Genomic DNA, 20,423 nt, shown 5'->3' with positions numbered 1-20,423 from the left:
GTCTGTCCTATTTTTATTCAGAATTAACTGCAGATTATTGAACACATATAACCTATATCAAATTGCTTACTGTCTCAGGGAGAGGAGTGGTGAGTGAGGGAGAGAGAACATTTGGAACTCAGAATTTTAAAAAATGAATGTTAAAAATTGTCTTTACATGTAACTGGGGAAAAATAAAATATTAAAACAAAAACAAAAAATAAGTCAATGCAGAACATTGAGGGAGTGTGGTGTATTGGCAAGGACAATGGATCAGCAGATGATTGATTTGGCTTCAAGCTCTGATCTTCTCTGGGCCATCTGTGTGACTCTGGACAAGTCACTTCACCTCCTCCAGTTGAGGTTTCCTCATCGATAAAGAAGCTGCAGGGAAGTATTGTTATACTACTGTAGGAGATTTCTGAGGTCCTTTCTAGCTCTAAGAACAAGCCTGTTGATCTGAATTTGGTTTTCAGCATATGTGATCAGAATACTTAATTCTGCTCCCCATTACCGACTTTTAGCAACTTTTGTTTCATCCTGCCTAAGCCTGTGCTTTTTTTTTTTTTTGGAGGGCAATGAAGGTTAAGGCACTTGTCCAAGGTCACACAGCTAGTAAGTGTCAAGTGTCTGAGGCTGGATTTGAACTCAGGTACTCCTCAATACAGGGCCATTGCTTTATCCACTGTGCCACCTAGCTGCCCCAAGCCTGTGCTTGTTATCCCAGCACTGCCATATTAATGTTTCTGGGTCCCCACACTGCATATAGGAGCCTGTGGATAATGGAAAGCAGGCCCAAGGACTCTGTTTTGGTTTGTAGGCAGTGGCACAATACTTGAAACATAGGTGCCTCATAAATACTTGCTGACTGATTGGTAGCCTTCTTCAAGGTCAGGGCCTCCTAGATCAATCATGGCATAGTCTATGTTTCGGACTGAAACTGGTGCATGCCAGAGGTAACTCAACCTCTCCTTCCTTGTCCACTGTTCATCATAATTAGGTACTGCTTTTCATGCTTACTAATCTGGCAGCCATGGGAACTCTTACTCCCTTGGTCCCTATACTAGTGTGGCTCCTCTCTCAGCTATTCAGGGTTTATATTCTTGGACACTGGGCTCTTTTCTTCTTTCTTTGGTAGGCCCTGGAGCCCCTTAATTTTCCCTCCTTCCTCATTCCCTGTGCTGGAAGGCATCCTTGATTCCAAGGGCCAGGAGTGATGCCATCCTTCCCACTAGTCTGGCCAAATGAGATGACAAATCCCTCTGGGAACCATAAAAGTACTGTTTAAAAGTCAGCTCTTATGTCCTATGACCCTCTCAGATCCCCTGCATTGGGGTCCATGCTGTGCCAATACTGACAGGCAAATGGGTCCCACCAATCCAAAGGACACCAAAGAGGACCTGCACACCACTCAAAATAATTTTACATTCTATCTTTGGCACCTGTGACCTGTACAATAACAATGAAAAGTGCTACAACCTAGCCTAAAGCTATCAATAAATCTAAAAATGGACCTCACTACAAAAATGGTGTGCTTCTCCTCCAATACCTTTGGGTGCTGCTCATGAAGGGGTTTACTCTTTGAAGGTCTGCATTGTTGTGAACAGCACTTTCAGCACCCTAAGTTCTATACAGGGTCACCACATAACTCTTGTGTCCCACCTCTATTCTATTGCTTTAGTTTTTATCCAGTATGCCCTTGTAGACTATGAGGAAGAATACATGATTATTTCTCCAAACAATTAATTCCCTAGTCATTCTATGTGTATTTTTCTCTTTATACCTCAATATGCTTTTCCTTCAGACCAAGGAAACCAAAAAGATGTAAAGGGCAGATAGAAGAGAATGTCTAAGTCACTGTTTTCCTCTTTACTGTAATTCAGCACAATGATGTGTGATCATCATAAGCAAGAGAAGGGCTTTGAGCTGTACAGAGAATCTTATTTTTGGAAACATGACAAGCCCAACTATCACATGCATAAGTTGTGTCCATTGTAGAGGGGATAGTACAGTAACCAGTAATACTAAACAGGATGGGACACATACTAAACACCTGTTTGAGGAAGAATGGTGTGGTACTTAATTTACCAATCTCAGCCCATTATGGAACAATGTAAAATCCTAGGGAGAGGATCCTAGATTTTCCCAAGGTATAGTGAGACTGACTTATGGCATAGTGTCAGTACAAGAGTTAACTTAGGAATGGAGCCAAGATGGCAGAGAAAAGAACTTGCCTGAGATCTCTCAAATTCCCTTCCAAACAGCTTTAAGTAATGACCCAAAATGAATTCTGGAGTGGCAAAGCCCATAAAAGTATAGGATGGGGTGAAACAATTTTCAAGCCCAAGACAACTTAGAAGGTTGGAAGGAAAAACTGGTCACACGAGTGTGAGAGTGGAACACAGGCACAGGCTGAACTTCAGCAAACCAGAAGTAGGCCTATGGGCAACTGATTTAGCAGTAGCAGCTTTTGAAGCTCTCAGAACACAGACAGTAAGGGGGGTCAAATAATTGGTCAAGAGGAGATAACAGGGTTCCCTTTAATGGCGATGGGTGTAGGATTTTGTTGTTTTGCCCACATGTGAATCTGTATTGCAGCCCCAGGGGAAGGAAGAACACTACCACATCACAGCTTGTGGGCACAGGGAAGCAGGGATGCTGGTCACAGTTCCAGGGCAGTGTAGGGGCCAAATTTAATATGGGGAGAATTAGTTGGGTTGCTTGCTGTAATATTGGGGTTCAGAAAATAATGAGGGACCTCTAGGTCCAAAACTTCCTCCCCTCTGAACTGCCTTTTTAGTAATTTCTCCCAGGCCAATAAGAAAGGAGCTTAACAGCCTCTTTTCCACAAATGAATAAGGTTTTATTAATGGGAATAAAATATACAGCAAAGGTGAAATTAATAAAGTCAAGGACAAGGGAATAGGGAAAATGGAAAATGGATAATCCCCCTAACTCTGACTCTAACTCTATACACTCCTCAACCTCGCTTCCAGCTCAGCTAATTCAAGGGCTGGATTTAACTTGTCACCAGGGGTCCATAATTTCTATGGGAGTCAGCAGCTAGTCTCTAGTCCTCTCCAAGGCTAGAGAGAGAGAGAAAGTGTGTGCTACTTCCTGTTGGGGTCCCCTTTTCTACTTTTTTTCTCCCTCCCCCAAAGGGGAGGTACTTCAAGTAGTATGGCTGAGACTGGTTCCCTGTTGATGTCCACAGCCTCTGAAGACACTCCTTCTCAGGATTGGCCAAGTTTAAACTAGATGACTAAAAATATAATCATCTTAAGTGGGTACTTAGTAGTTTCTCATTCACACACAATTCAAACACTACTAAGTCAATCAAGTCGGACCCCTGGGCGCCTGCCAAATTCCATTATTTTACCACAGCAGAAGAGAGTAATTGTGGGTGCTCAGAACACAGGCTAGGAGAGTAGTAAACATATCTTTCCCTAAACCATACCACATTGGAAGAACTGAAAACTTACCGACCCCCAGAACTAGTTCTGAAACCAATTACACAAAAAACCTGACACTTCAGACAATGCCCCATCCAGTCTGGAAGCAGAATTCCATTTTAGTTATAAGTTTTAAGACAATAGTTGTAAGAGTTATAAGACAAGAAACAGATTGGTCAAGTAAGCAAACAGCAGGAAGAGTTCCTGACTATAGAAAGTCATTATGGTGACAGGAAGAATCAAAACATAAACTCAGAAGAAGATATCAAAATCAAAACTCCTATATCCGAAGTCTCAAAGAAAAATGTAAATTATTCTTAGGCCATGGAAAAGCTCAAAATGGTTTTTAAAAATCAAGCAAGAGGGGGCAGCTAGATGGCGAAGTGGTTAAAGCACTGGCCCTGGATTCAGGAGTACCTGAGTTCAAATCCGGCCTCAGACACTTGACACTTACTAGCTTTGTGACCCTGGGCAAGTCACTTAACCCCCATTACCCCGCAAAAAAAAAAAAAATCAAGCAAGAGAGGTAGAGGAGAACTTGATAAGAAAAATGAAAGTGATGCCAAAAAATTATTAAAAAAGAGTCAACATCTTGGTAAAGGAGACACAAAAAATACTGAAGAAAATAACCCCTAAAAAAATCAGAATTGGCCAAATGGAAAAAGAGACAAGTGGAAGCAAATGACTTTGTGATGACATCAAGAAACAATGAAATAAAATAAAAAGAATGAAAAAATAGAAGATGTGAAATATCTCACTGGAAAAACCACAGACTTGGAAAATAGATCCAGGAGAGATAATTTAAGAATTATTGGACTACCATGATTAAAATCATTTTTCAAGAAATTATCAAGGAAAATAGCCCTGATATTCTAGAACCAGAGGGTAAAATAGAAATGCAAAGAATTCACTGATCACCTCCTGAAAAATACCCTCAAATGAAAACTCCCAGGAATATTATAACCAAATTCCAGAGCTCTCAGATCAAGGAGAAAATACTGTTAGCAGCCAGAAAGAAAGTTCAAATATCATTGAGTCACAGTCAGGAAAACATAAGATTTAACAGTTTCTATCTTAAAGGATTAGAGGGTTTGGAGTACGCTATTCTGGAGGTCAAAGGAGCTAGGTTTACAACCAAAAATCACCTACCCAACAAAACTGAGTATAATCTTTCAGGGGAAAACATGGATAGTCAATGAAATAGAGGACTTTCAAGGATTCCTGATGAAAAGACCAGGGCTGAATATAAAATGTGACTTTCAAATACAAGATACAAAAGAAGCATAAAAAAGGTAAACAGGAAAGAGAAAAAAAATAAGGGATTCAATAAGGTAAAACTGTTTACATTTCTATATGGGAAGATGGTACCTATAATTCCCAAGACCTTTCTCATTATTAGGTCAGTTATAAACAGAGTGTACAAGTATGAGGTGAATATGATGAGATGATATATCTAAAAAAATAAAATTAAGGGATAAGCATGAGGTATGTACTGGGAGAAAGTTAAAGGAAGAGGTAGAATGAGGTAAAGGATCTCACATAAAACAAGCACAAAAGAACTTTTACATTGGAGGGGAAGATGGAAGAGGTTGGGCAGGGGAAATGCTTGAACTTTTATTCTGGTGAGAATTGGTTCAAAGAGGGAATAATATACATACTCAGTTAGGTATAGAAATCTATCTTACTCTACAGGAAAATGACAGGAGGGAGAGAAGGGATAAGAGAAAGGAGATGATAGAAGGGAAGGCAGATTGGGGGAAGTGGTAGTCAAAAGTAAGTCATTTTTGAGGATGGACAGGGTGAAAGGAGAGTAGGATAAAAGGGGGAAAATAGGATGAAGGGAAATGCAAAGTAATCATAACTGTGAAAAAATTTTTTTCACAGCAAGTTTCTTTGACAAAGGCCTCACTTCTCAAATATATAGGGAACTGAGTCAAATTTATAAAAATTAGAGGCATTCCCCAGATGTTAAATGGTCAAAGGATATGAAGAGTTTTTTTTAAATTAAAAATTTTTTTTTTTTGGTGAGGCAATTGGGGTTAAGTGACTTCCCAGGGTCACACAGCTAGTAAATGTCAAATGTCTGAGGCGGGATTTGAACTCAGGTTCTCCTGAATCCAGGGCCAGTGCTCTATCCACCGCACCATCCAGCTGCCCAATATGAACAGTTTTAAAAATGAAGTAATCAAATCTCTTTATACCTATATGAAAAAATACTCTAAATAACTATTACTTAGAGAAATGTGATTAAAACAATTCTGAGGTACCACCCCACAACTATCAGATTGGCTAATATGTCAGAAAAGGAAAATGACAAATGTTGGAGGAGATATGGGAAAATTGAGCCACTAACGCACAACTGGCAGAATTGTGAACTAATTCAATCATTTTGGAGAGCAGTTTGGAAATATGCCCAAAGGGCTATAAAACCATGCATACCATTTGACCCAACAATACCACTGCTAAGTATGAGATGAAAAAAAAAGAGATTAAAAGAAGAAAAAGGGGGGGCAGCTAGGTGGCGCAGTGGATAAAGCACCAGGCTTGGATTCAGGAGGACCTGAGTTCAAATCCAGTCTCAGACACTTGACACTTACTAGCTGTGTGACCCTGGGCAAGTCACTTAACCCTCATTGCCCTGCAAAAAAAAAAAAGAAAAAGAAAAAAAAAAGAAAAAGGATCTATATGTACAGAAATATTTACAGCAGCTCTTTTTATGGTGGCAAAGAAATGAAAATTGAGGGGATGTCCATGACTGAATGGCTGAACAAGCTATGGTATATGATTGTGTTGGAATACTACTGTAACATAAAATAAGCAAGATACTCTCAGAAAATCCTGGGAAGACTTACATGAACTGATGCAAAGTGAAATGAGCAGAATCAGGAGAACAATTTACATAGTAACAGTAATATTGTATGATGATCAACTGTGAATGACTTAACTATTCTCAGCAACACAATGATCCAAGACAATTCTGAAGGACTTGTGATAAAAAATGCTTTCCATCTCCAGAGAAACAACAGATGGAATCTGAATGCAGATTGAAGTATATACTCTTTTTGGGGGGGAGGGCAAAGAGGGTTAAGTGACTTGCCCAGGGTCACACAGCAAGCATCAAGTGTCTGAGGATGGATTTTTGAACTCAGGTCCTCCTGAATCCAGGGTTGGTGCTTTATCCACTGTGTCACCTAGCTGCCCCCTGAAGTTATATACTTTTATTTTCTTTTCTGTATGTTTTCTGCCACAACATGACTAATAATGAAATATGTTTTGCATGACTACATATATATAACCTATATCAAATTGCTTGCCTTCTCAATGAGGAGGGAAGGGAGTAAGAGAATCTTTAACTCAAAATTAAAAAAAGAAATGAATGTTAAAAATTATTCCTATATATAATTGGGAAAAAATATTAAATATATTGTAAAAAGCAAAAATAAAAAAGAATAGTTACCTTATTAACTAAGCCCAGTAATAAAAAAATTTGTAGTACACCAGTTTTTTGAGGGGTTTGTGGAGTTACTATTCAGGGTCTTACTTAGTGTGATGACACTTTGTAGCATGATGGAATTACTCTGAAGTCAAAATCAATATGAAGAAGGCAAACTCTCAGGATGTAAATAATTTTCAAAACTGGGCATGTATTTGATGGACAGAACACTGGGGAAGTATGTTGTGCATTTCCCACCTTTGAGGCTGTCACTCTAGTTGTGATCTATGATATCTTTGGGGAGGGAAAATGAAAAATGTGAAGGGCAGTTCAACACGATCTGAACCTCAAAGAAAGTCATAAATGGATAAATGGGAGGCAAATGTATCAACTGCTGAGAAGCCTGAGGGAACTAAACTGTCAGAGTAATCAATCTAGGAGCAGCTTTGCAAATTGGACTTTACTGATGTGACTTTCAAAATGATTTCAAGAGAGTATTCAGGTTTATTTGGAGGCTCGTCTGCATAAGGGAGAAATACTTTATATATGCAAATAGATAAGGAGACATAGGAAAAAAGGGAAATAGATGAAGAAGAGGAGAAAAACCCTCAATACAGTTGTTTGAGAGCTACAGACTTCCTCATCGTGAACTCATTTGTGAGGATGAGTAGCCAAGGCAACTGGTTGGATTGTACTCCTTTTCTTTGTTGGTCTTTTGATGGATGTGCTAATGAGTAGAAAACTGGATAAAATTCAGCAGAAAAAAGAACAAAGAGTCTGGGCAGAATGGAAAACATGTTAGATTTGGAGCCTGAAGACCTGGGCTCAAATTGGGCATTTGTGTGAACTTGGACTTATCGCTTCTCTCCGGGCCCAATTTTCTTTTTTTGGCAAATAGGCACCTGCCTGATCAAAGGTCCCTGACAGCTCTATATCTGGGATCCAATGATAGGAGAACCCAGTTAAATGTAAAACCACCAATAAACTTTACATATCATGAAGACAATGTTCTGGGCACCTTTCCACAGGTAGTCTAATTATGCTACAATAGTATCTGTTTACTGGAAAATTTTTTTTCTGTGTACAAAGAGTGTACATGGCCCTTTCTTTTGGTTCCTGGGACACAAATTAAAATGTTACTAAATAATTAAGGAAATGAACACATTCTGGTTATTCACTCCAATTCTGATATTTCTGATGTAGAAAAAGAAAACGATTTATTTATTAGGCAGAATATTTTTAGGTACCAGGGAAAACTTAAATCATCTCTAGGAAGAACAGTGGATGTATGCTGGATCTAGAGGCAGGGAAACTATGGCTCAAAACCTGCCTCTGATACTTAATTGCTGTGGGAGGGCAAAATGAGATAAGATATGAAAAGCACTTTGCAAATCTTAAATTACTATATAAATGAGCTATTCTAGACAACATTTTCACACTAATATTTACAAATGATAGTTGATTTTACTTACTGTTATCTTACGAGGACAGTCATTAGAACAGAGACCACTGAGAACTGTTGAAAAAATTTTTAAAAGGCTATTATTATTGTTATAATAAGCCTATGTTTATAATCTGTTCTATTTTTTTCTTTAAAATCCACAAATGTACTATAGTGATTCCCAATCATGAACAGAAATAAATCTAGTTCCTTTGGATCTGAGCAGGTGAAATTGCTGTTGCCCACCTGAGACTGATATTTCAAAGGTTTTCATTGACTTGCCCAAGCTGATGTTACTTTGCAAAATCTGTAGGTAATACAATTAATCATTGCAATATTATATTATATGACATTTACTGACTTTTTCTGTTTTTCAATTGATTAGCCTAATTTTAGTTGAGACTCTTTCAGGGAGATGATAAATGCAAACAAGTGAAAATATATACCAAAAATAGCAAAGAGAACATTGAGCTTTTTATATCTCATATGAAATTTTATACTAATCCTTAAGATGGTCAAATATTATATACATCTTTGACTAATTATTACTCATAATACAATTATAAAAACATTAAAGAGAAAATTAGCATTATATATGCAAACATAAAAATATAATATATGACATCATACCTTACTTTCTTTTCATTTATATCATCACCAACTCTATCCCACCCAACCCAAAATAAAATACTTGGCCTCTAAAAGATATATGCAGTTTTAATATATTAAATATTAGGTTCAATCAATTAGATCATTATTGTTCTCTCTGATATAGTAATACCTTCCAGGATGAAGACATCAGATGCTTCAAAGGTGCTGAACACTAAATAAATGTTTAGTGAATGAATAACTATCAAGGAAAACATTTGTCAATGGGAAAACTCTGAAAAACTATACTTAGACAGCATACAAATTGTTCTATTATTAATTCTTAGCAGAATGATACTCATTAAGTAAAGTTTCTTTTAAAAAGAGACTTATCTGACTTCTTTGTTTTTTGTTAATGAGTTTGCTAATGGATTAACATAACCATCCATAGGTTAAATGCTCACTTCCTAATGCACATGACCAAAGTATAATGATAAAAATGGTTTAATGATAAGTTCCCAAATCTGATCTGGATTCTGTATAAGCAAAGAGCAGAATTATGAAGTCAGAACTGTAGAGTATCTATTAGGATCACATAATGGAGAGCGAGCCTTGGAGTCAGGAAGACCAACCTGGGGATCTCCACTAATGTTGCTAACACCCTACACTGAGTATTCTTCATAGGCAAACCACATTACTGTATAAGGTTAGTAACTGGGTCTCTGCCTTTAGACTACCCTTGGTGTATACTTATTCCTTTCAATGGGTGCACTTCCCTATGACATCTATTTCATTATGTCACTTTCCTGCCCAAGAACCTAAGAGAAAACCTATTGTCCAAATTATTATCATGCGATGTATATAACTGGGCCTCATTTTAATGCAAAATGCAAAGAGTGCTGGACCTGGAGTCAGAAAGAACTAAGTTCAGTTCAAATCCAACTACAGACATTTACTAGCTGTGTGATTCTGGGTCAGTTTCTTCAACTGTAAAATGGGGATATAATAGCCCCTCACTCCCAGGATTGTTGTGAGGATCAAATAATTTATTTGTAAAGAACTTATGTTTGTTAAGCACATACCATGTGCAAGTTGAGATGCAGGATGGATGAATGCATAGAGGTCCTGCTTTGGCCTCTGGAAGGCCTAGGTGTAAATCTTATTTTGGGCATGTTCTAGTTGTGTGACCTGGGGGTGTCACTTAACCTTTTAGTGCTCCAGGCAACTAAGACTTTGGGTTCAGATGAGTTCCTGGGAGCTTCCCACATTGCCAGGAAAATAAAAAAAGAGATGTGCAAGGTACCATGGTAGATAGTTAATAATATGTATTGAATGGAGGAATGAAAAAGAGAGCCCTAAGAGAGGGCAGCAGCAGCTAGCATGATAATTCAAGATGTGAGCAAGCATTATTTATATGCTAAATTTCTCCCTAAAGTACCTGACCATGAAATTTCCTTTGGAGTCTCTTAATTGTCATCGTCAGAGGCACTAGTGAAAAAATTATCCTAACTTTATTACTTAAAAGATATATGAAAAATTATAAATCATTGGATTAGTACCAACTTACTAAAATAATTCCAAGAATATGAGAACCTCTATAGCAACAATTTAGACACAATCCAAAATATTTACTGCTAAGTCCTGCCTTATAAAAGTAACACGATCACAATACTAAGATACTTAGCCACTTAGAGCTTTGTTTTCTTTCCCCACCGAATTTATTTAATGAAATCAGCTCTAGCTATAAAGTGCTTTCAAATCAATATGTTTGTGGTAAAAGAAAAACTGCCCACAGAATATAAATGGAGCACTGAAGATTATTTTACCTGGTTCTAGACTTTAGAAAAAAATTCCAAAAAGAACCACCTGTTCCTGAAACATCAAGTCAATGTCAGCCTGAGAACTCTGTTTAATTGAGAATGTTATTTAATTAAGAATTAGGTCAGAACCCCTAAATATGTTATTATCATAAAGGTTAACCTGTTCTCAAATGAATGTCTCAACTATAAAAGTGCTTGCCCTTTTCAGTGACATTCACGCAGTTACTTTAACAGGTGATGAAGGACTAATCCACTTCCCTAAATCTCCTGGGTTACCACAGAGAATACTGAAATCATGCAAGAAGAGAAAACAAATGTGTTTTAGTCAGCACTGGGGGATAGACTGCTCCTGCATAAACATGGCAGCATTGAGAAAAAATGAGCAAAACTGACATTCTGGCTTTGGTACTAGCACCTTCTGTGTCCTGGGCTTTACTTTTCTTAGCAGTAAAATGGAAGAGAATGTGTTGTTTTTAAATAGCTAGAGGTTATTGTGTACCTCATGGAGCATAATTAGAAAAGGTTTGTAAATACAAAGTCTCATGATGCTAGATTTTAATGGATCTAGGATCTCACTGAGGTGGGTAAGGGCAGATTATAAACCATCCACACCTTCTCATCCTGGGCAATTCTTGTGCTCTCAGAAACCCTTCACAGGAATTCCACCCAACACGCTTGCAATCTTCCTTTAGGACCCTTAAAATTATATGGGGCCGAGGGCGGCTAGATAGCACAGTGGATAAAGTACCGGCCCTGGATTCAGGAGTACCTGAGTTCAAATCCGGCCTCAGACACTTGACACTTACTAGCTGTGTGACCCTGGGCAAGTCACTTAACCCCCATTGCCCCGCAAAAACAAACAAACAAACAAAAAATTATATGGGGCCATTATAACATGTAGGATATCCTTATTCTTGTTACACAGCAGCTTATCATTAGCAATCTATTTGCTCTCACCATGATTTTCTCCATTGCTATTTGGGTGGCTTGCAGTCTGGATTCTTTGTAGATTGTAACAAGGGTAAAACAGGTCCTCCAGATGTTCCTTTTTGTAGACAGTATTATACTAATAATATCAATCCCTTGAACTTTGCACAGGCTGCTAAATAAGCACTTAAAAGAGTTTGTCCCTAGAAATCCACAGGAAAAATTAAGCAGATGAAGAATAACTGTTTTCCAGATTATTATAAGTAGTTGTATGGATAGTCTATTTAGCAAGTCAGTCAGTGTGTGTGTGTGTATGTGTGTGTATATATGTATAAATGTATATGTATGTATGTATGTATCTATCTAATAGTGATGAGAACCATAAAGTGGGGATGGCAGTATTGTCAGAGGCAGGGTTCATAGACAGACCCTAAAGAATTATAGGATCGGGGCAGCTAGGTGGCACAGTGGATAGAGCACCAGCCCTGGATTCGGGAGGACCTGAGTTCAAATCTGGTCTCAGACACTTGATGCTTACTAGCTGTGTGACCCTGGGCAAGTCACTTAACCCCAATTGCCTCACCAAAAAAAAAAAAAAAAGAATTATAGGATCATGGACTTAACTTCAACAACACACCTATACATGCCCACATCATATCGTACCATTTCATTCTCTTTCTACTGTGCAAGCTCCCAAGCTTCATGATTCTGAGCCCAGTGTTAGCCTCTTAGGGTAGATATAACCTAAATTAACCATTTGCTTGAGCAGCTGCCATCAAGAAGATTCTGCCCAGACCTCCTACCCTCATCTGGTGGCTATGGCAAGAAGAGTGGGCTGTGAACTTGGGAGCAGTGACTGGTGGGTAAGAGCCCCACCTCATTTCAGAGTGTGTGATCCTGATGAGCGGGCATAGGTGAATTGTAATCTGTATCACAAGTAACATCACATTATCTTTTCTGCCCCAAATCCACTAATTTTTCAAACTCCCCTATTATTATTATTAGTAGTTTTTTTTTTGGCAGGGTAATGAGGGTTAAGTGACTTGCCCAGGGTCACACAGCTAGTAAGTGTCAAGTGTCTGAGGCTGGATTTGAACTCAGGTCCTCCTGAATCCAGGGCCAGTGCTCTATCCACTGCACCACCTAGCTGCCCCCAAACTCTCCTATTATTGTTGAAGGCAACACCATTTTCCCAGTTACTCAAACTTTTACAACCTTAGTGTCACCTTTGATTTCTCCCAGGCCACATATACAATCAGTTGCTCAAATCTGTCAGTTCTACTCCCCAGTTTCTTTTATCATACCCCTTCTTTCTACTTATATAACCACTACCCTAGTTTCGGTCTTTATCAGCTGCTATTGTAATAGCTTCCTAATTATTGTCCCAGCCTCAAGTCTCTCCTCACCTGAAGAAATTTAATTTCCTCATCTTATGGCCTTTTCTTAGGCCTCATCCTCCTTGACCTTTATGTAACTTTTGAAACTATCTGCTATACCCTCCTTTTGATTCTATGATGCTGTTTTCTACTGGTTTTCCTCTTAATAGTTGGACTTTTCCTCTTTCGGGTCCTTTTCTAGGTCATTATTCCTTTTCTGTACCCTATTGAGGGTGGCTCCTAGGGCTCTGTATTGAGTCTTCTTTCCCCCTCTCTACTGTTTCTCTCTCATCAGTCTCATTGATTCCTGTGTACTCAATTATTGATGATATGCAGATAATTCCCAACTCTATATATCTAACCCTAAGCTCTTTCCAGAATTTCAGTGTGGATTGTCAATTAACTGAGCGACATTTTCACCCGAAATCCCAGTTTCACCTCCAATTAATCATGTGAAAAATGGAACTCATCTTTCTCCCCAAGCCTATCCATTCTAGTCATCTCAGGATCCAAGTAACACCTTTGATTCTTCTCTTTCTCACACCTCCTTATTTAATCAACTGCCAAATCCTATCAATTTTATTTCTGCAACCTCTTTCACATGTTACCCTTCTCCCAATTCACATGGCCACCATCCTAGTTCAAACCCTTATCATCTCTTCCTTAGACTACCATAATGTCCTGCCTCCAGTCTCTCCCCTCTCCAACCCATCCTCCACATAACTGTTAAATCATGTCTAAAACACATCAATCCTCTGCTCAATAGTCTTCATTAACTTCTTTTTTTCTCTATAATAAAACACAAATACCTCAAACTGGCATTTAAAGACCTCTAAAATTTGGCTTTAACTGACCTTTTTAGCCTTATTTTGTATTACTTCCCTTTAAGAATAAATTTATGTCAATTGAGCTGTTTTTTTGAATTCAGGTTATACTTTGTCGGTGGAATGTCCTCCCTCCCACTTCAAGCTCTTTAAGCCTTACTTTCTCTCAAGTCTTTCATCTCCCAGTTAAAAAAAAATGTTTTTATTGGTCTTAGAAATCCAAGGTCATATTTGTACAAAAATATTTATAGCAGCTTTTTTTTTTGTAGTGGCAAAGAATTAGAAATTGAGGGGATAACCATCAATTGGGGAATGGTTGACCAAGCTGTGGTATATGATTGTAATGGAATATTACTGTGCTATAAGAAATGATGAGGAGGTGGACTTCAGAAAAACCTGGAAAGACTTACATGAACCGATACTGAATGAAGTGAGCAGAACCAGGAGAATGTTGCACACAGTAACAGCAATACTATATGATAATCAGTTTTGAATGACTTAGCTATTATCAGCAATGCTCACTTCCTAATGATCTAAGATTCCATGATGAAAAATGCTATCCATCTCCAGGTTAAGAACTGATGGAGTCTGAATGCAAATCAAAACATACTATTTTTCACTTTCTGTATTTTTTTCACATTTTTTTTTCTCTTTGGGTCTGTCTTCTTTCACAACATGGCTAGTATGGTAATATGTTTTTGAATGATTGAACATGTATTTATTACCTATATCAAATTGCTTGCTGTTTCAGAGACGGGAGTGGTGAGGGAGAGAAAAAAAATTGGAACTCAGAATTTTTTAAAAAAAGAATGTTAATTGTCTCTATATGTAACTGGGGGAAAATAAAATATTATTACAAAAATAAACATCTCAGGAGATCACACATAAAAAAGAAGTCACTACAAAAAAATCCCAACTAAATTGTATTGTATACAGTTGTGAATAAATATTAAGCTGAGTGCAATGCAAGTCTGCAGATATTCTGCTGACTCAGCTTTTATAACTTTGTCAGAAATTACTGGAGGTTTCAGACCTTAGGTGTCACCTCTTTGGCGTTGCCTTCCATGTTCCCCCAGTTGGCAGTATTCTCTCCTTTCTCTAATTACTTTATATTTGCTTGCCTGTGTATATGCAAATTACATTTCTCTAGTAGATCATAAACTCCTTGAGGAAGGAACTATTTTTGTGTTCCTGGTGCCTTTATACATTTGCTGAACTGACCTGAAACCCCAAGGGCAAAACAGCATTTCTACTAGAGTTATCTATTAAGAATTAGCCATAGGGCAGCTAGGTGGCATTGGGCAGTTAGGTGGTGCAGTGGATAAAGCACCAGCCCTGGATTCAGGAGTACCTGAGTTCAAATCCGGCCTCAGACACTTGACACTTACTAGCTGTGTGACCCTGGGCAAGTCACTTAACCCCCACTGCCTCGAAAAAACAAAAACAAGAATTAGCCATAAAAAGTCACTACAAAGGAAAAGTTAAACTGTATTAATGTAGTTGTGAAATACATTGAATTGAATATAACAGAAGTCCACTAAACTCTGATAGCTCTTTGAGTAGGGATTACTTAGTTTTTTTAATATCTGTATCCCTGGAATCTGGCACATGGCAAGTGACTAATAAAAGATGTTTGATTATTATATTTGTTAGAAGATAGGCATCAAATTCCTTTTTGATAACATGTTTTTCAGTGGTAACATATTCGTTTTAAAAAGTCTTTCAATGGTTTCTAGAAGTTTGTGAATACTAAAGGAATGAAAAACCTAAGAAGTCTATTCCATATCAACACCAGCTAAGAAACACAAGCTCAGCTACTTTCATTCTAATGGGAATCCTACATATATAAAGGTTAATTACACACACAGCAGGGCTACATGGCCAGCAAGAGAAGCTTCATGTTGCTTTCGATCATCTGTCACAAACAATATTTATTTGAAGATGTAGAAGAACATGAGCCAGATTTAATAAGATAATTCCATGGGTGAACTCATTTGTTCATACCACTGGTAGTACTATTAATACTTTAGAAGAGTCTATACTGGATGAGTACTATTAATACTTTAGAAGAGTCTATACTGCACTGGCCCTGGATTCAGGACTACCTGAGTTCAAATCCGGCCTCAGACACTTAACACTTACTAGCTGTGTGACCTTGGGCAAGTCACTTAACCCCAATTGCCTCACTAAAAAAAAAAAAAAAAAAAGAAGCATCTATACTGGATGCCTACATGATCCCAAAGAACTCATGTGCCATTAAAAACCCTGGACAAACTGAGTTGGAACTTGGTCTCTTATTTAGCATTAACATAACCCTTGTTTTTTAAAAGATAGTTATCATCAATTAACTTCAACATTTAAATAAGATGTGTCAGTAAAATATATTACAAAGAAGAGGCAGCTTGCAGGTGAACAAAGGTTTTTCCCACTGCAACAAAGATAGATGGATGTTTAATCTCATTTAATGTTAATGAAATTTAAGTAAAACTAGGATTAGAAATGGAGAAATTCAGATGCTATATTATAAAAAGGCAACCAATTCATTTTGAATAATCATGAAATTACCTGATGACAGTATTTTCATGCAGTTTAAAAATATGGAAATTGGATAATCTATGAGATGTTTCAGGACTGCTCTCCTTGGGAAGGACTCAGAGAGTCTATATACAGTGGGAAGATCTCTATGATGTGATGCGTAGTATATCCAAACTATGTGAGAGTGGGAGTCAGGAGATCCTGATTTTAATCATAATTCTGCTACTAACTGCATAGCCTTCAGCAAATTGACCCCTTTTTCTGGTGTTGTTTCCTTCTCTAGACTTATGGGCAACACTAACTATCCATAGATTTTGGATGATCTCAAGAATGTGTCATTTGATTCAATTCAGTTCAACCTAACACTTATTAAATGCCTTCAGTGTACCCTTTATTGTTTATTTTATTTTATTTTTTGCGGGGCAATGGGGGTTAAGTGACTTGCCCAGGGTCACACAGCTAGTAAGTGTTAAGTGTCTGAGGCTGGATTTGAACTCAGGTCCTCCTGAATCCAGGGCCAGCGCTTTAACCACTGCGCCATCTAGCTGCCCCCGTACCCTTTATTTTTAATAATAATCTTCCTTTATATTTGTGTAGGGATTTATAGTTTTCAAAGTTCTTTCTCACTCATTCCTTGATCTAATTCTCCCAACAATCTGATGGGATTGTCTAGTGGGAACCCATAGCCCTCCTAACTTGTCAGGTTCAGGGAATGGCTAATAATCCAATTTAGCTGAAATGTCGAGTTAATGAAGGGTTGTAGTATGAGATAAATTTGGGTGGGTAGGTAGGCGTTCAACTGTGGAAAGCCTTAAATACTAGGCTGAGGAATTTCTATTTTATCCTACAAGTGGAATGTCTTTGAGTAGGGCAGGGACATACCTGGTCAAATTTGTGCTGTAGCAATTTTATATTGGCAGCTTTGTGAAAACTAGATTGGAATGAGGAGAGAGGACAAGCATGGAGACCAAGTAATTAAGATGCAGATGAGAGGTGATCAAAGCCTAATTCAGAGTGAGTGGAGAGAGGGCTACTAAGTACCTGGGAAATAAGGATGCAATATCTCTCCTTCTGTCTTCTATGACCTCCCCCTCCTAAAAGTTTCTTTTTGATGACTGGGGAAAGTGAGTGGAAGGGTAGATTGTGATAGCTTCCCTTCAAATGTCAACCCTAAATTACAATTTAAAAACTTTATAATGTCAAGGATATGAATAACTGAGGTGTCAGTATTCTATTAAATAAATGTAGAAATATAATTTCCCAGGTGATATTAGGATCAGAATTTCATATATGCTACACTGACTGTATTTTATACAGAAAAAAGAATACTCTATTAAAATCATCAAAGGTGTTTTATTACTACTCTATTTAAAGCCCACTCTCAAACACTGTGCAACAGTTTAGGAAAAATATACATTTTCTATATACATGTTTATGAGTTTATGTAAAGAACCATACTCTGTGTGTGTGTGTGTGTGCATGTGTGTGCATGTGTGTGAACTACATAAAGAACCCAATGTTCCATAGAGACTCAGTAGGGATATGGGTTGTGAAAGGCCTGGAAACATTATAGAAACAGGTCATAATTCCCTTCTTTCCTAATTAAATTTGACTTTAATTCTGAGATTCATGGGGAGGGGGACAATTTCTTTTATATCCTTCTATAGTGAGCAATTTAGGGCTCACAATAAGTACCGCTGGCTGAAGCACCAGCTAACCCCTGCCAAACCCCACATCTTTTAAGCTTCATTTCTTGAACAGCACAGCCATGGAAAGATGAAACTGATTCATAGGCATGCTCTGAGATTTCAAATTTTAACAGTGTTCTAAAAGTAGCTATCTTTGTCCACTCCGAGGCAGAAATTCTAATACAGCTTTGCCATTCAGCATTTATATAACATCCGTTAGGCAGTTTATTAGAAAAGTAGTTGCCAATATCCTGGGAGCTTTCACAGTCACAGTACGTCTGGCACTGTCATCATACAGCTGAGAAAACTGTGGCCCGGAGGGGAGAAGTTAACTTGCCTAAGGTTACAGAGTGAATTAGTCACATGTGGAAATAGTTGTTTGTATATGTCTTCCCAATTAGAATGTGATTTCCTTAAGAGTAAGGACCCTGTTTTTGCTTTTCCTTGTACTTAGCATAGTGCCTAGGCACACCAAGCATTTAATAAATGTTTGCTGATTGACTGCTTTATACAATAAAGTATAACTCAGGTCTTATGACTTCCTAGTCAAGTACTATTTTCTGGTAGTTTGTCTCTTCTTGGAAAATATTTTATTTACAAAATATTAATGAAATGCATAAAATATAATTTATTCCAGAGGATGAGTCATTTACAGAATTAAGTAAAACAAAATTGTAATTAAAATGCTTAATTTGCACTGACATTATGCCTGGAGCTATATGAAGCAGAGAGGTTATCTCTGAATAAATAGGATAAAAACATGGTTAATGGAATATGAAATTCATAATTTTTTCCAAAAATATTCTGGCATCTAGAGGATGACCCAAATCACAGTGGGTAGACTCTTTATGAAGAATTTCTGAGCAGACACGGAGAAGGGCAATACAGAATGGAAAGGGCACTGATGGATAGTGCTATGTACCAATGAAGGGAATACTCTTGATCACAAATATATAGAAGAAATATTTTCAAATGCTATGATTCTATGATAATAGTCTATGTTATACACAAGGACTGTCAAAGATAATATACAAGAAACATCTTTTTGCTACATAAACCAGGTTACTATCTTCTAAATTGTTGCAGATCCCTGCTGTTCTGCATATTATTATTTATTATTCATTTCCAATCATATATTTTTCTATTAATTATATATGGTGCCTAGTAAACAAACAAACCAACACGGATGTCTTAATGCCAAATATCCTGAATGTAACAGATAGCTGCTAGACCTTTAGTATACTGGTGAAATTTATATAACATGAATGAATAAACACAAGATAAAAATGCAAACAATTGTTCCCTGTCTTTTTTGCTTTCAGGTACCGTGCAAAAGGATGGATCATAATACAAAAAGAGCCAAGGAAGGAGCTCCACTGAGAAGTTGCCCAAGAGTCTTTCTTTTTCTGTCTTTTTTCAAGTTGTAATTAAACTCCAAGTATTGTATAGAATTTACTTGACCAAAAGATTTGTGATATACTCCTTCAAAGAATGTCTTGCTATTATTAAATAGGACTAATTTTTCTTATAAAATGTTATATCATATGATTTTAAAGGTATAATACAACTTTACCATGTAGTTGGGTTTTTTAAAAAATCATATATAGTATATGGAAAGACTACTACACCAAGAGTCTAGAAACCTGGGTTTTACTCTTGGCTCTCCTCTTACTGTAATTCAGGGTAAGTTAATTTTTCTGTGTTTGATTTTTAAAAAATTGTAAAATAGAGATTATAGCAGAGATGTTAAAATCACAGACTGAGGAGTATTTCAAAACTCCCAAGTAGGATGAACCTGATTTAAAAAATACACATACACACACACACACACACACACACACACACACACACACACACAGAACACAGGTAATGCCATTGTAATTTTCTAAGTCAATAGGCTACAAGATTTTGTTTCTAGTTGAGTCTGACACCACTAGACTATAGTATCTATTTATCTGTGGTGGGCTTATTGATAAGTAGCCTGAGGGTGATGGACATAGTGATAATTTAACTATGTGGGAGGAGGAAAACAAGGTTATGAAGCCAAGTTGGGGAGAAAAGAGTCAGAGAATGAGAAGGCAGTGAGACATAAAATAGACGTGCCTTAAGTCATGTATACCCTGTCAGGATAACAGCATAGCACCCCTGCTAATAGCTTAGAGCACTGGGTTTAAAGCAATTGGAGAGAGAGGGGTCACTGCTTCTCTAACATGGAAAGACCCTCACCTGGTTCTCTGTGTTGTGATCAAGATCTAGGACAAGCCTCACTGTGGGGGAAAAGAGAAAGGAATATGGATTTGTTACACTGACAACAATTGTTATTGGATTGCATGTATTTTTGTCTTGTATTTGACAATTGT

General features: G+C 37.5%; 1 protein-coding gene across 2 annotated transcripts in view; it reads right to left on the bottom strand.

Annotated features, from left to right (window-relative positions):
* Nucleotides 1–20,423, bottom strand: part of ITFG1 (integrin alpha FG-GAP repeat containing 1) — a 266,663-nt gene that overhangs the window by 69,293 nt on the left and 176,947 nt on the right. For both annotated transcript variants that reach the window (XM_043984576.1, XM_043984577.1), the window contains one exon: nt 8,337–8,380. In XM_043984576.1, the coding sequence (XP_043840511.1) occupies nt 8,337–8,380 (44 nt within the window). The remainder of the gene's footprint in view (nt 1–8,336; nt 8,381–20,423) is intronic.

Source organism: Dromiciops gliroides, chromosome 2 (genome assembly GCF_019393635.1).
Source record: "Dromiciops gliroides isolate mDroGli1 chromosome 2, mDroGli1.pri, whole genome shotgun sequence".
In the NCBI taxonomy this organism is placed as follows: domain Eukaryota; kingdom Metazoa; phylum Chordata; class Mammalia; order Microbiotheria; family Microbiotheriidae; genus Dromiciops; species Dromiciops gliroides.
This window is presented reverse-complemented; position numbering and strand designations above follow the sequence as displayed.